The sequence below is a fragment of the Dryobates pubescens genome, chromosome 20, assembly GCF_014839835.1.
Source record: "Dryobates pubescens isolate bDryPub1 chromosome 20, bDryPub1.pri, whole genome shotgun sequence".
Classification (NCBI taxonomy): domain Eukaryota; kingdom Metazoa; phylum Chordata; class Aves; order Piciformes; family Picidae; genus Dryobates; species Dryobates pubescens.
The window spans coordinates 793,186-806,514 of NC_071631.1; the positions used below are offsets into that span (position 1 = coordinate 793,186).

Here is a 13,329-nt window from a genome sequence, read left to right on the forward strand (position 1 = left end):
GAGCTGCACCTTCCCCTCTGCTGCAGTCCCACCACAGGCTGCTGCCCCACACCTGAGCAGGGGGAGCAGCCCCTGCCTGCTGTGTGCAGCAGAGCAAAGCCCTCATGCCTGTCTCAAAGGTCACAGATTCACCTCCCCAGCCTTCACTGCACTCTGTGATTATCCCCCAGGAGGGAGCTGATGGCTGCCAGCCTGCACCAGAGCAGGAGTGGGCACACTCCCTGCTGCCAGCACACTCCCTGCTGCCAGCCCACTCCTCTGCTCTTCATTATAAAGTGATTCCACTAATTGGTGTTGTGCTGCCAGGCAGAGTTCCTTTCAGGGAGCACAAGCTCACCCCTCAGCCAGGCTGGCTGGGGAGCAGGAATTAAACCCCCAGCTGGGAGAAGTTTTACTTCCCCACTGCATTCAAGGCCTCTGCTGCTGTTCCCCAGCTGAACAGGGCCCAGACTGCAGCCCAGCCACCAGTTAAAGCCTGAAGAAGACAGGAGAGAAGGAGGTTCAGGACCAAGGCACAGTGCTGCAGATGAACCCCTGGGGCAGAGCAGCTTTTGAGACCTCCTGGTTTGCTGCTGCCCTGCACAGAGATGCAGCTGAGGTTAACCCAAGGCTGATGCTGGCAGATCACAGAATTGGGTTGGAGAAGAGCTTTAAGATTGAGGCCAACCATCAGCCCAGCTCCACCATGGGCACTGAGCCATGGCCCAGAGAGCCATGGCCACAGGTTTTGAACACCTCCAGGGGTGGAGGCATTGGACTGCAGCAGGCTCCCAGCTGCCAGGCTCCCAACTCTGTTGAGGAACTCTTGGGTTTCCTGCTCTGCAGAGCACCTTTGGTTGGTGCCCAGGCAAATGAGGACTGCTCCTGGCAGCATCCTGCTCAGAGGGCCAGGGGAGGGCCAGCACTTGTGGGGGTGTTGATTAATCCCTGCCTCAGGCTATTTTTAGAAGGGATCACAGAATTAGCTGCAAGAGGAGAGCAGGGATGAAGCTGCCTCTCCCCCTCACAGCTCTCACACAGCCAGAAGGGCACAGGAAGGATCCTGAGCAACCTTCAGCTTGAGAAGAGCCAACCTTGGCTGTTGTGTAACCTGCAGGGTAAGGGCTGTGCAAGCTGGGTGGGAAGGGTTTGTATTGGGTACCCAAGCTGAGGGGGGAGCTTGGAGGACTGGACTTGAGATCTACTGATGGCAATGATGGAGCTGCTGGAGTGGGGCCAGGGGAGGGCAGGAAGATGATCAGAGGGATGAAGAACTTCTGCCATGGGGACAGGGTGAAGCAATTGGGGTTGTTCAGTCCAGAGAAAGCTCCAGGGAGGCCTTAGAGCTGCATTTCAGCATCTGAACAGGACCCAGGCAGGCTGGGGAGGGACTGTTCAGAAGGGTTTGGAGTGATAGGATGAGGGACAGTGGTTTGAAACTGGAGCAGGGCAGAGTTAGGTTGGACATCAGGAGGAAGTTCTGCACAGAGAGGGTGGTGAGACACTGGCACAGGCTGCCCAGGGACATGGTTGAGGCCCCATCCCTGGGGACATTCCAAGATCAGCCTGGATGTGCCCCTGGGCAGCCTGATCCAGCTGGAGCTGTCCCTGGGGCTGCAGGGGGTTGGACAAGATGCCCTTGGAGGATCCCTTCCAACCCAGTGCAGGCTGTGACCTTAGAGATCCCTTCCAATCCAGTTACTACCACTGACTTCTTCCTTGGTCCCTGGAGGCAGAGTGCCAGAAGCTGCTGCTGCCTACCCCCAGACTGAGCAGAATCATGCCCAGGTGCTGAGCCTGCTGCCTGCTTCCCCATCCACAGCGCTGCAGCTGGCTGGGAGCTGGCCCTGGAGCTGTGTTTACAGCAGGGACCTCATTTGTCTCTGCTGGCAGCAGAAGTACCTTGGACAAACTTGGGAAAGAGAGCTGAGGTTGTGTCAGGAGCAGGGAGCAGAGCCTCAGCAGCTCCCAGCTTACCCAAAATGGCATTGCCAGGCACTGCCCACAGGCAGCTTGGCCACGGAGCCTCGGGGCAGTGGAGAGCAGGACACCTGCACTGCTGTGCCTGGCTCTGCTCTGCCCTGGTGAGGCCTCCCCTGGAGCACTGTGTCCAGTTCTGGGCTCCCCAGCACGACAGAGAACTGCTGGAGAGAGGCCAGCAGAGGCTACAAGGATGCTGAAGGGAATGGAGCAGCTCTGTGAGGAGCAAAGGCTGAGAGCCCTGGGCTGAGAGCCTGCAGAAGAGCAGCCCCAGAGGGCAGCTGAGCAGCATTTACATTAGGGTGGGGGGCAAGAAGCTGGGGCCAGGCTCCTCACTGGTGCCCAGTGAGAGGACACAAACTGGAACAGGGTGAGTTCTGCCTCAGCATGAGGAGAAGCTGCTTTGGTGTGAGGCTGCTGGAGGCCTGCAGCAGGCTGCCCAGAGAGGCTGTGGAGTCTCCTGTGGGGAGCTTCCAACCCCCCCTGGCCACTGTGCCCTGGGCAGGCTGCTGTGGGAGCCCTGCTGGAGCAGGGGGTTGGGCTGGGTGAGCTCCAGAGGTCCCTTCCCACCTCACCATGCTGAGATTCTATCAAGTCTCCTGCTGCTCTGCTCCAGCTCCCCAGGGACTCCACATCCCTCTCCCAGGCACAGAGCAGCAAAGAGAACCCCAAGTGCCTTTTGGCCTCTGCTGCGTGATCGCTCTGTGGGGCTGCATCTACAGATGGAACCAGGCAGGGTTTGTCCCAGGGATGTCCTTCAAAGACAAAAAACCCAACCCAACCCTTCAATTATTTTTAAAGCAACATCCTTCAGCAGCTTGTGCAGCAGGGAGGCTCAGCCAAGTGTTTGAAGATGAAAGAGGCAAAGGCTCAAGTCTTAGGAGCCCAGCTGCAATCCAACCAGGAGAGTCAGATGGGTTTTTTCCTCCATGCCAGAGCAGCAGGCACAGCAAAGAGCCCTAAACCCACCCCTCTCAGGGGAGGGAATGCACACTTGCATTGCCCTGAGCCCCTCTGACCCATGCCAGAGCTCCTGGACATCTGCCAGCCCAGCAACTGGGCCAGAAGTGCACAAGAGGTGCTTGGGATGCAGTGGCAACCACAGAGTGTTAGGGGTTGGAAGGGACCTCCAGGGATCATTCAGTCCAAGCAAGCTGCAGCACCTGGGGAAGTCAGGGCAGGCAATGCCCCAAGTCCAGCAGAAGCTGCTGGAAAGGACTGGCTGAGGAGGAGGCAATTGGGGCTTAGGTTTCAATTTCTTTCACTAAAAATAGGACAGCAACTAAGTGGAAGAACAACACAAGAGCCCTTAGCAGGGGCCAAGGATGACTCAGAGAGAAACTGCTGCAGGACAAACTCCTGACAGGTTCAGCAAGGTCTGCCCAGCCAAGCCAAACCTTGTGGCATTGCATCTGTGCACCAGGAAAGGAGATCCTGAAAGGCTCAGGACTTCCAGGTGCTGGAAAGGATCTGCTGCCCTGCACGGTGCCTGGCAGGGCAGAGCCTGGGCACCGTCAGGCAGTGCCCAGGGTAAGCACAGTGGGGCCTGGAGGGAGCTCACCCCAGGGAAGCCAACTCCTTCAGCACGGTGTGTGGAGCAGGAGGAGCTTTCTGTGCCTGGAGAAGCTCCAGCAGGTGAAACCCCTCGTCCAAAACATGGAAGCTAGCAGCCCAGCTCCCTTCAGCATTCCCAGGGGCACGGAAGGGCAGCCTGGCAGAAGTGGAGCTTCTCCCAGCCCCACAAGGCAGGAGGAGGAACAGATAGCAGGCACTCAGCGAGGGCAGCTGGGCCAGAACCATCAAAGGCTTTTGTACTTCTCATCCCACCTGGCAAGAGCAGCACAGAGCAAGCTGCAAACACAGCTCTGAAGCACCCCAGGGATTCTCACTTCCAGCCCTCTGGTGCAGCCTCCTGCACACCTCCTGTGCTGGCCTGAGGCAGCCCTCTGGGAATCTTCCCAGGTAGGTTTGGATGACCAAAAGGAAGGAAGAAACAAAGGTTTCTCTTTTCCCCCACTCCAGTCCCTTACCCTCCCACATGCAGCCACCCAGGTCACAAAGCAGCAGCTCACAGGGTTCAAGCCCAGCTGGCCCCAGCCCCTTTGCCAGGGCAGCTCCCACCCCACAGGCAGCTCAGAGGGATGGCTTCAGGATACAAGCCCAAAGCATCTTTACCTTGGCTGGAGGATTCCCACCTTCTTCTGGAGCTGCCTGCCCATTCTGCAAGGGAAAAGAACCTGCTGTTAGCACGCTGCAGGGAGGGGACAGCTCCTCACACCTCCTCACACAGGCTCTGAGAGCCCTTCCTGCAGCACACACAGGGAATGCTTCCAGCCATGGCCCAAGAGCAGCCTGAGATCTTCTCAATGCTATTCAACAGCTGAAGGGTGGAGGGCAAGAGGCTGGGGCCAGACTCTGCTCAGTGGTGCCCAGGAGCAGGACAAGAGGCACTGGGCACAAACTGGAACTGGGTAGCAGCTTGTACCTGTCATTCCTTGTCCTGTCAGTGGGCACCACCCAGAAGGGGCTGGCACCTTCATCCTGACACCCACCCCTCAGAGAGTCCTACCACAACAGGGAGCTGGGGAGACCACCTGTGCCTTGCCCTGGTGCTGTATTGGCATTGCTCTGGCTCCCCTCTGAGCTCCACCACTCACCTCTGTGCCAGCTTCCACTGGGCTCCAGTCCCTCAGCCAAGTCCTTCCAGAGGAACATTGCCCTGATGTTTACCCAGAGCTCCTGGTGCCCTTAGCACAGAGAATGGCTCCAGAGTGAAGTAAGACTTTGTGTTTATGCACAGCCTGCACAGAGAGGGGGAGATGCTGTGCTCCAGATAGAATAGAATAGAATAGAGCAGGTTGGAAGAGACCTTCAAGATGGTGTCCAACCCATCAACCAATCCAACACCACCTGAACAACTAACCCACGGCACCAAGCACCCCATCAAGTCTCCTCCTGAACACCTCCAGTGATGGTGACTCCACCACCTCCCTGGGCAGCACATTCCCATGGGCAATCACTCTCTCTGTAGAACTTCTTCCTAGCATCCAGCCTAAACCTCCCCTGGCACAGCCTGAGACTGAGATAACCAGGCTTGGAAGCAGGCTGCTGCTTGCTGGCTCAGCTGTCACTGAGCAGCAACTCCTGGCTCCCTGCTGATCCAAACCACAGCCTGGGGAGGGCTGGCTGTGGCCAGAACAGCTGCAGAAGTCAAATTTCCACGATGGACAGGGGGAGGCAGTGCCTGGCTCATGGGCTGGAGAAAAGGTCTCCAAGGCAGGTGCCAAGGAAGGGGAGAGCTGAGACACGGGACGAGAGCTTTTGCTGCTGTGGGGAAGGCAGCACACAGCACAGAGGGAGCACAGGCTCTGCCCAAGCCTTTGGCTGCAAGGACAAGCTGGGGGATACTGGGTGCCACCTCCAGCCCTGCCAGACCCTGAGGGCTGTGTTTCAGCCAGGAGCCTTTGTCCTGCGCTCTGCTGTTGACAGAAGCCCATCCTGCCTGGGGATGGAAGAGATGTGAGGGAAAAGAGAACAGAGTCTGTGCCAGGGAGGTTTCCTGGGCATGCAAGTCCATGGTCTGAGAGGGATGAGCCTGATGCAACGAGGCCCTTCTCAAGCTGCTCTAAGGCAGATGTGCAAGGAGAGAACTGCAGCACTTACAGCCAAGTGCTCTCCCAGTCCTTATTCCCTCATATGGCATTCAAGAGCCCCTTGTAAGCATCCAGGAGGGAAGCTCTCCCAGCTGCAAACTCATCACCTCCTGAGACCAGCTGTGGCCATTCCCCACCTCCTGGGGGGGGGGGGGCTGAAATACTCTGGAGGTTTCCTGCTTTGAGGTTTCTCATTCAAAGCTTCATTTCTGCATTCCCAGCAGTGTGCCAGGGGCTGGGGCTGCGTTTGTCTCCAGATGCCCTCTCACAGCACAGCCTTGGAAAGGACCCTCCTGAATGTCCTACTCCAAAGATCTCCCCAAAGGCAGCAAGCAGGCAACACCTGCTGCAGGAGGGAGGCTCAGCCCCTTCCCCTGGGTGCCCGCAGGGACCCGATGCAGGCAGCAGCAGAGCAGGGCTTGGGCTACCGAGAGGGCAGCAGCAGGAGCCTCACCGGGGGCCGGCAGCCTGTCCCTGCAGCTTGTCCTGCTCTGGGGATCACAGAGCTAATCTGATGGGCACGTGGAGCAGCAGCCTGGCAGCAAGGGCACCTCTGGGTGAGCAACAGCTAAAGCTGCCCGGGAGGGGCCCCAGCAGCCCTCCTGCACACGGAGCTGCTCCAGTCCAGGCAGAGCAGCGCCCGGGAGCGGCAGCACAGGGACACGAGGGCCAGGCTGGCTGCACTTGGGAGATGTTTATCTTGGGACATCTTGCAGTGGCAATCCCTCTAATGCCACAAAATCCACAGCACAGGCAGCAATTTACAGACCAGGCCAACGCTGCTCTGGTCTGAAAGCAGGAGGAGTCGCAGCCCTGGCAGGGCTGTGCCCAATCCTGCTGCCACCAAGGGCTGTGCCCTCCAGTTAGCACCACCAGCACCCACAGCTCCACTTGGAGAGGCAGCCTGCTGCCACGGCTGGACCTCCAGGCTTCGACTAGTGAAGGGTCTGGAGGGGAACAGCCGAGGGACCTGGGGAAAGGAGGCTGAAGAGAGACCTCATTGCCCCCTGCAGCTCCCTGAGAGTCAGGTAGGGATTGGGCTCTTCTCACAAGTGGTAGGATGAGAGGAAGTGGTCTCAGGCTGCACCAGGGAGGTTTATGTTGGATATCAGCAACAATTTCTTTCCTACAAGAGTGGCCAGGGGCTGGCACAGGCTGCCCAGGGAGGTGGTGGAGTCCCCAGCCCTGGAGGTGTTCGAGAAACCTATGGCCACGGCACTTGGGGCCAGGGTTTGGTGGCCGTGGTGGTGCTGTGTTGATGATTGGATTTGATGATCTTAAAGGTCTTTTTCCAACCAAACCCATCCTGTGACCAGTCACTTTTGCTAGATCCATAAACCACCACAACAAGGGCCCCAGGTACCCAAAGATGCTCCTTGGATGACCTCAGAAGCACAGAAGCAGGAAGGAGTGGGGGAAGAAAGCCTTCACCCCACAGCTCCTGCTAGTGGGACCCAAGAACAAGGCCTTCATTGTTATTAAGTAGAATTTATGGATCCTGCCTATTGCAGTTCAGAGAAAGGAAAGGATCCTGCAGAAATAAAGCCCTCCAGAAGAACCTGGGCAGCCCAAAGAGCCCAAGGAGGCTGTGCACAAGGGTGTGTCAGAGACAGCAGCTTGGCTTCCTCCACTATCTTTTGATCAGGGGGCTGTGCATTGTTCAGCTGAGATGCCTGCAGAAGATAAGTTATTCAGGAATAGTTCCTGCTCAGTAAGGGCTGATACAGACTCACAGGCTAAGAGTGGTTGGGGCTGGCGTGAGCCCACGCCAGCCCTGCTGCTGGACGCCTTGGTGGCAAGGCAGGAGGTGAAAGAGCAGCAGAGCCCCGAGGACAGCATCCATCACTATGGCGATGGAGTCCTTCAGCTCCACTCTCTGCTGCTTGCACTCTGCCCCAGCCAGGTTTTTCCTACTACCTAAGCAATATTCTGCTGCTAACACAGGCAGCAGAGAGAGCAGAGCAGGCAAAAAGGGAAAAGCATTGCAAAGCTCAGTGCCCAGGAACTGCTCTCCTGCCAGGGGTCAGGCCCAGCCCCCACCCCCACGCCCTGTCTTGGCAAGCCGGGGCACAGGACCCATCCCCAGCAGCAGGGCTCGGTGGAAGACCCCCAGATCCCTTCACAACAGGACTGATGCCTTCAGCAGCACAGTGCAGCACCTCTGCTCCATGACTCAGAAAGCAAAGGTTGGAGGAAGCTGCTTTCTAACCTGCATGGCAGTGATCCCAGGGCAGTTTACGTAACTGGTGTTCCAGAACAGTCTCCTGGGCTCCTCAGTGCAGCCACCTCCCCCAGCAGGGCTCAAAACTTTCTCCTCGGGCCCCTGCCCTCGGGGATTTTAACTGCAAGGTGCAAAGCCCTTGCCCTCAAGCCCTAGCTCCTCTCTGCTGTTCACAGGTGTGCTGTGGGATCCTCTAATGCCTGCCCCAGGCAAGGGCAGCCAGGTCTGGAGGTGGAGGACATCGCAGAATCACCAAGGTTGGAAGAGACCTCAAGGATCATGGAGTCCAAGCTGTCAGCACAGACCTCATGACTAAACCACGGCACCAAGTGCCACATCCAATCCCCTCTTGAACCCCTCCAGGGATGGTGACTCCACCACCTCCCTGGGCAGCCCATTCCTAATTATCCTCCTCACTGGAGTCACCTGCAGGTACCTGCTCACCTTCACACAAAGGCAGTAAGCTGCTAAGGCCCCACTGGTGATCCTGGGATGCAGCCAGGCTGATCTGCAGCAGGATCACCTGCAAGCAGCTCCTGCCCCTGCCCTAGAGCCCTGGCCAAGGTGAGATGGGGGAAGGGGATGGCTTAGAAGCCAGAGGCAGGGCCACCAGTTTCAGTTTACAGTTAATGCAAGGGGGAGAACAGTCCTTAGCTGCTGTCCTGCCCCTCACAGCTGACTGGGGCTGACAAATCCACCGAGCCCCTCCCGGCCGTTCCCCTTCCGCTCCAGAGGGCTCCTGTGCTGCTGACACGGCGCCTGCCTGGCACCTGGCAGACCTGGGATTAAGGAGCAAATGAATCTCGCCCACAGCATTCACTGCCCCGGGCACTGGCATTAGCTGCCTCCCATTATGAGCCTCGTTGTGTTTTCTGGCTTTTCAGGGCTGCCTTCTGGCTTCGGCAGAGAGAGAAAACCACAAATCCAAAGCCCTGGCTGCCAGCGATATCCTGCACCCTGCCTCTGGGCACACAGTGCGGCTCCAGGAGCTGTCACCGAGCTGCTGCAGGACTTCCCTCCTCTCCCACCTTCAGTCACAAACCCATCCTCAGGGCTCAAGTGATGCTTCAGCACAGATGTTCCCAGCCCTTGGCACCCTGCTTGGCACCAGCAGCACAGAGGGACCCTGGGCACAGCACCCCACGCACAGGGGGTGCTCCCTTGCTCTAGGGGAAGTCATGCTGCATCTGGCTGATGAAAATGAGTCAACCTTACCCCTGCCCAGCAGCAGACCCCCACCCCCATCACTGCAGCAGCAGTGAAACTGCCTGCACTCCAAGCAGAGACCTCTTAAGAGGCAATTTTGAACAGGAATGAGCAAACCTGACCCAGGAGCCATCATCTGACATCCCTCAGCACGACACAGGTGTGCGACAGCATCACACCCAGCCAAAACGAGTAAGGCACCTGAAGCAACCCCCCAGCACCCCTCTGCCTTCCCCTGGAGGGCATCCAGCTCCCGTTTGGATGAGAAGATGTTTAAGTGAAGAGTGCCAGAGACACAGAGCCTCAGCTGGTTGCTCTGCGACGGCTGAAAACTGCTCCAAGCTGTCCCTTTATTCTGAAATGGCTGTGATGGGAGCCTGCAGCTGTGGCCAGCTGCTGCACACCCTCCTGCACATCTGGCTTTGAGGTCGTCAATAGAAGGAACAGAGCAAAGCAGGAGGGAAGAGCAGACACCCAGCCAAGTGACACAGGGCCGCGATGGGAGCTGGAAGCGCAGGCCCGGGAGAGCAGCCGGCGCTGGTGGACAGCAAAGCAGCCCCGAGGAGAAAGATCCCAAATCGCAGACATTTATTCCCTGAGCCTTGTTCTGTGTCTGGGAGGGGATTTAGGAGCTCGCTGCTCAGGCTCCAAATCGACTAAAGCCTGCAAGGGCAGCACCGGAGCCAGGAAGCCCGCGGGGCACACATCGAGCCCCGGGCACCGCATAGTTCCAGAGGGTAGTGACCCCCCCCAACATCCCCGGGCTACCGAACCACCCTTCCCGGGAGCCGCAGCCGGGAAGCTGTACCGGGCACACGCCACGCACACACCGAGCCCCGGGCAGCGCACGGCGCCGGCCGGCCGTGACCCCCCATACCTCCGGGCTGCAGAACCCCCACCCCGGGGAACTGCACTCCCCGGGGGGTCACCGCAGCCCCCGCAACCGGGAATACCCCCTCCTCCCCCCCCCCCCCCCCCCCCCCCCGGTACTCATGCCGAGCCCCCGGTGCAGCGGACAGCCCCGGCTGGCCGTGACTCCCCCCGCCTCGTCCCCGGGGCCGCCGAACCGCATGGCCCGGGGGTCACCACAGCGGGGAGGATTCCGGTGCATGTACCGAGCCTCGCCGTGCACACGCCGAGCCCCGGGCAGCGTCTGCCTCCGGGCAGCCAGGATCCCCCAGCCCCGGGCTACCGAACCCCGAGGAACCGCACAACCCGGGGGTCACGGCAGCCGGGAGGGTCCCGCCGGACGGGGGGAAGCCAGACCGGGCGCTCCTTTGTTCGGCGGAGACATCCCCTCGCCACCGCCCGCAACCCCGGAGCCCCCTCCCCGCCGCCGGTAAGGGCCGGTGCCCCGCTCACCTCCGTGTCCAGCGGCACCAGCTCCATGTTGGGCCAGGGCTCGGCGAGCTGGGCGAGCGGCATGCTGCCGGTGAGAGCTGCCCCGCGGGGCTGCGCTCGGAGCGGCCGCGCTCGGAGCAGGGGCCCCGCGCTGGGCACCGGCTCCCCGGGCCGGGCCGGGAGGGGAGCGGCGGGGCGGGGAGGGGCGGAGCGGGGCGGCTCCGCCCGCCGAGCTGCCGGGCAAGGAGGGAGGGAAGGGAGGGGTCCCGGTGGAAGCCTCCCGGCGGGGCGATGGGCCGGGAGTGGCTGCAGCTGGAGGCAGGCAGCGAGCCGGGAGCCCAGCGAGGTGGCAGATAAAGGGACAAAGATGACGAACCGTGCGCGGATGCCACACGCGTCCCTCCGCGGGGAGCAGGAGTGGCCAGGGATGAATCACGGAAGCACAGAACGGCTTGGGTTGGAACGGAGCGTAGGGCTCACCCAGACCAACCCCCTGCAGTCAGCAGGGACATCCCCGACGAGGGCAGGCTGCTCAGAGCCCCGAACAACCTGACCCGGAATGGTTCCAGGGAGGGGCAGCTCCCACCAGGTCTCACCACCTTCAGTGTAAAAAAAAAATCATCCTTCTCTCCAGCCTGAATCTCCCTCTTGCAGTTTCAAACCACCCCCCCCTTGTCCTGTCACCACAGGCCCTGCTCAAAAGTCTGTCCCCAGCTTTGTGAGCAGCCCTTGGAGCACTGAAAGGCCACCAGAAGGTCTCCTCTTTTAATCCTAACTCTCTCAGCCTGGCCTCACAGCAGATCCTTTTTCTGTCTGCTGTGCCCTTCCCCCCTGTGCATTTCCCCTGGGTACCCTCTGGATGCAAACCAACCTTTGCCAGCTGCTCACTGCACACTCACCTCCAGCAAGGGGATCCTCAAGGCACTTGAACACCAACCACCTGCTGAGAAATACACCTTGTGCCCCACTCCTCTGTGTCCTGGAAGGAGTCTTTTTCCTCCAGGAGCGTCCAGCTCTGCCACTCCACACACGGCGCTGTGCAGCATCCCCGGGAGAAGAGGTGGTGAGCACAAAGCCGGGGACACAGTTCAGATATTGCTGCTTAAGGCAGGAAGCTGCTGTGGGAAATCCGGATTCCAAGCCCGAGATGTGCAGTGAGTCACTGCTCATCACCTCCTGCAGTGCTTCCCTCCTCAGCCTTCCCTACAACACAGGGATTGAAAAAAAAAAACCACATTCACCTTTCTGCTGCCCTTGGAGAGCCCCAGGGGAGAGCTGCCTTAAGCACTGAGGCAGCTCCCCTGCTCTAAGTGCTCAGAACTGGGGCTGCTCCCCAATTCTGTTGCCAGGCTCCTCAGAAGAGGACAAAGTTCTCTTCTGCTCACAGTCCCCCAAAGCACAGAGTTTTCAGGTTTCATTAGAAAATCGTGCTTGAAAGAAATCATCTTTGCAGAAGGCTGCATGGCTGAGGGCTGACTTCATCAAGGTGTGGCTGGAACTATTTAATGAGCACAAGTGAAAGCATCTACTGCTGGGATCCGCGTTCTGAGGGCAGCTGTCCCAGGAGGATTTAAGCTGGGTATTAGAAGAACTTCTTGACTGAAAGGGTTCTCAAAACACTGTGACAGGCTGCCCAGGGAGGTGGCTGAAGCCCCATCCCTGAAGGTGTTCAAGGTGCTGAGGTTTAGCACCAGCCTTGGCAGTTACAGAGTGGTTGCCCTGCAGCTGAAAGGAGGCAGAGTCTAAGGTTCTGTGGGGCTCTGCAGCCCTTTGTCCCTGTTCAGAGAGGGCAGGGAACCCAGAGTTAGGATGGAGCCCACTGCTTTGAAACGTTCCAGCTGAGCTTCACAGTCTGTGAGCCATCACCAGGAGCTGTTGTGGGTCAGGCTGGAGCTGTCATCTCTTTTGCATGTGAAGAAATCAAGGGTAGAGAATTCCCACGGTGACAGGGAGTGTCTGAGCCAAGCCTGGGAACTGCTGCCTCCGAGGCCTGTGCTCAGAGCCCCCCTCTGTGCCATAAGTGTTGGAGCTCCAGATGAAAGCATTAAATAACACAAACCCACCCAGCTGATGCTAGCTGAGGTCCTGTTACAGCCAATTAAACTCCTGTCACTTGCTGTTGGAGCAAGCTGGAGCAGATCTGGTGCAGAGTTATTCATTCAGCTCCAAAGCCATCCCTGCTTTCCCCTCACTGCCTGGTACACTCTGTGCCTTCTGCTCTCATCCAACCTCCAGCTGCTGCAGCCTGCTCTGAGCACCATCAGTAACACCCTGATGGCAGTGCCCCACTTACCTTCCTCATCTGTCTGCAGAACTCAGCTCCCTTGGCTTCTGCTCTGTGCCAGGCAGGCCTGGGGTAGGAATGCAGGGGAGGTGGAGGCAGGACAGCCCTCTCTGCATCCTTCCTCCAAGGAGAACAAAATGAGGCACTGCTGGGTGGCTTTGCTGTGCTTTAACGTCAGGCCCCATGAATCATAGCATCAGAGACTGCTTTGGGTTGGAAGGGATCTTAAAGATCATCTAGATCCAACCCCCTGCCATGGGCAGGGACACCTCCTGCCAGCCCAGCTTGCTCAAGGTCCCATCCAACCTGACCTTGAACACTTCCAGAGTTGCAGCCTCCACAGCTTCTCTGGGCAGCCTGTCCCAGAGCCTCACCACCCTCCTGGGGAAGAATTCCTTCCCAATGCCTCACCTCAGTCCAGCTTCTCCCAGTCTGAAGCCATCACCTCTCGTCCTGCCACTCCAAGCCTTTGTAGAAAGTCCCTCCCCAGCTCTCCTGTAGCCTCCTTCAGAAAGTGGAAGTCTGCTCTGGGGTCTTTCTGGAGCCACAGTGCCAGGCACAAATGCCAGCTCCCCTCAGGTCACTCACTGGATGGCTCCCAGCTTCCGAGGGGGAGTTGCACATGGAAGTCAGGCAGGGTCAGGTGCTGAGCAGCTCCCAGGAAT

The 13,329-nt window shown here is 58.9% G+C and overlaps 1 protein-coding gene across 1 annotated transcript in view; it reads right to left on the reverse strand.

Moving 5' to 3' along the window:
- RPS6KA1 (ribosomal protein S6 kinase A1) overlaps window positions 1-10,566 on the reverse strand; it is a 35,739-nt gene extending 25,173 nt beyond the window's left edge. The window contains exons 1-2 of the mRNA XM_054170862.1: window positions 10,402-10,566; window positions 4,135-4,179 (exon numbers count right to left, since the gene is read on the reverse strand). Of these exons, the coding sequence (XP_054026837.1) occupies window positions 4,135-4,179; window positions 10,402-10,464 (108 nt within the window). The 5' untranslated portion in view covers window positions 10,465-10,566. The remainder of the gene's footprint in view (window positions 1-4,134; window positions 4,180-10,401) is intronic.
- Between the last annotated feature and the right edge of the window lie 2,763 nt (window positions 10,567-13,329).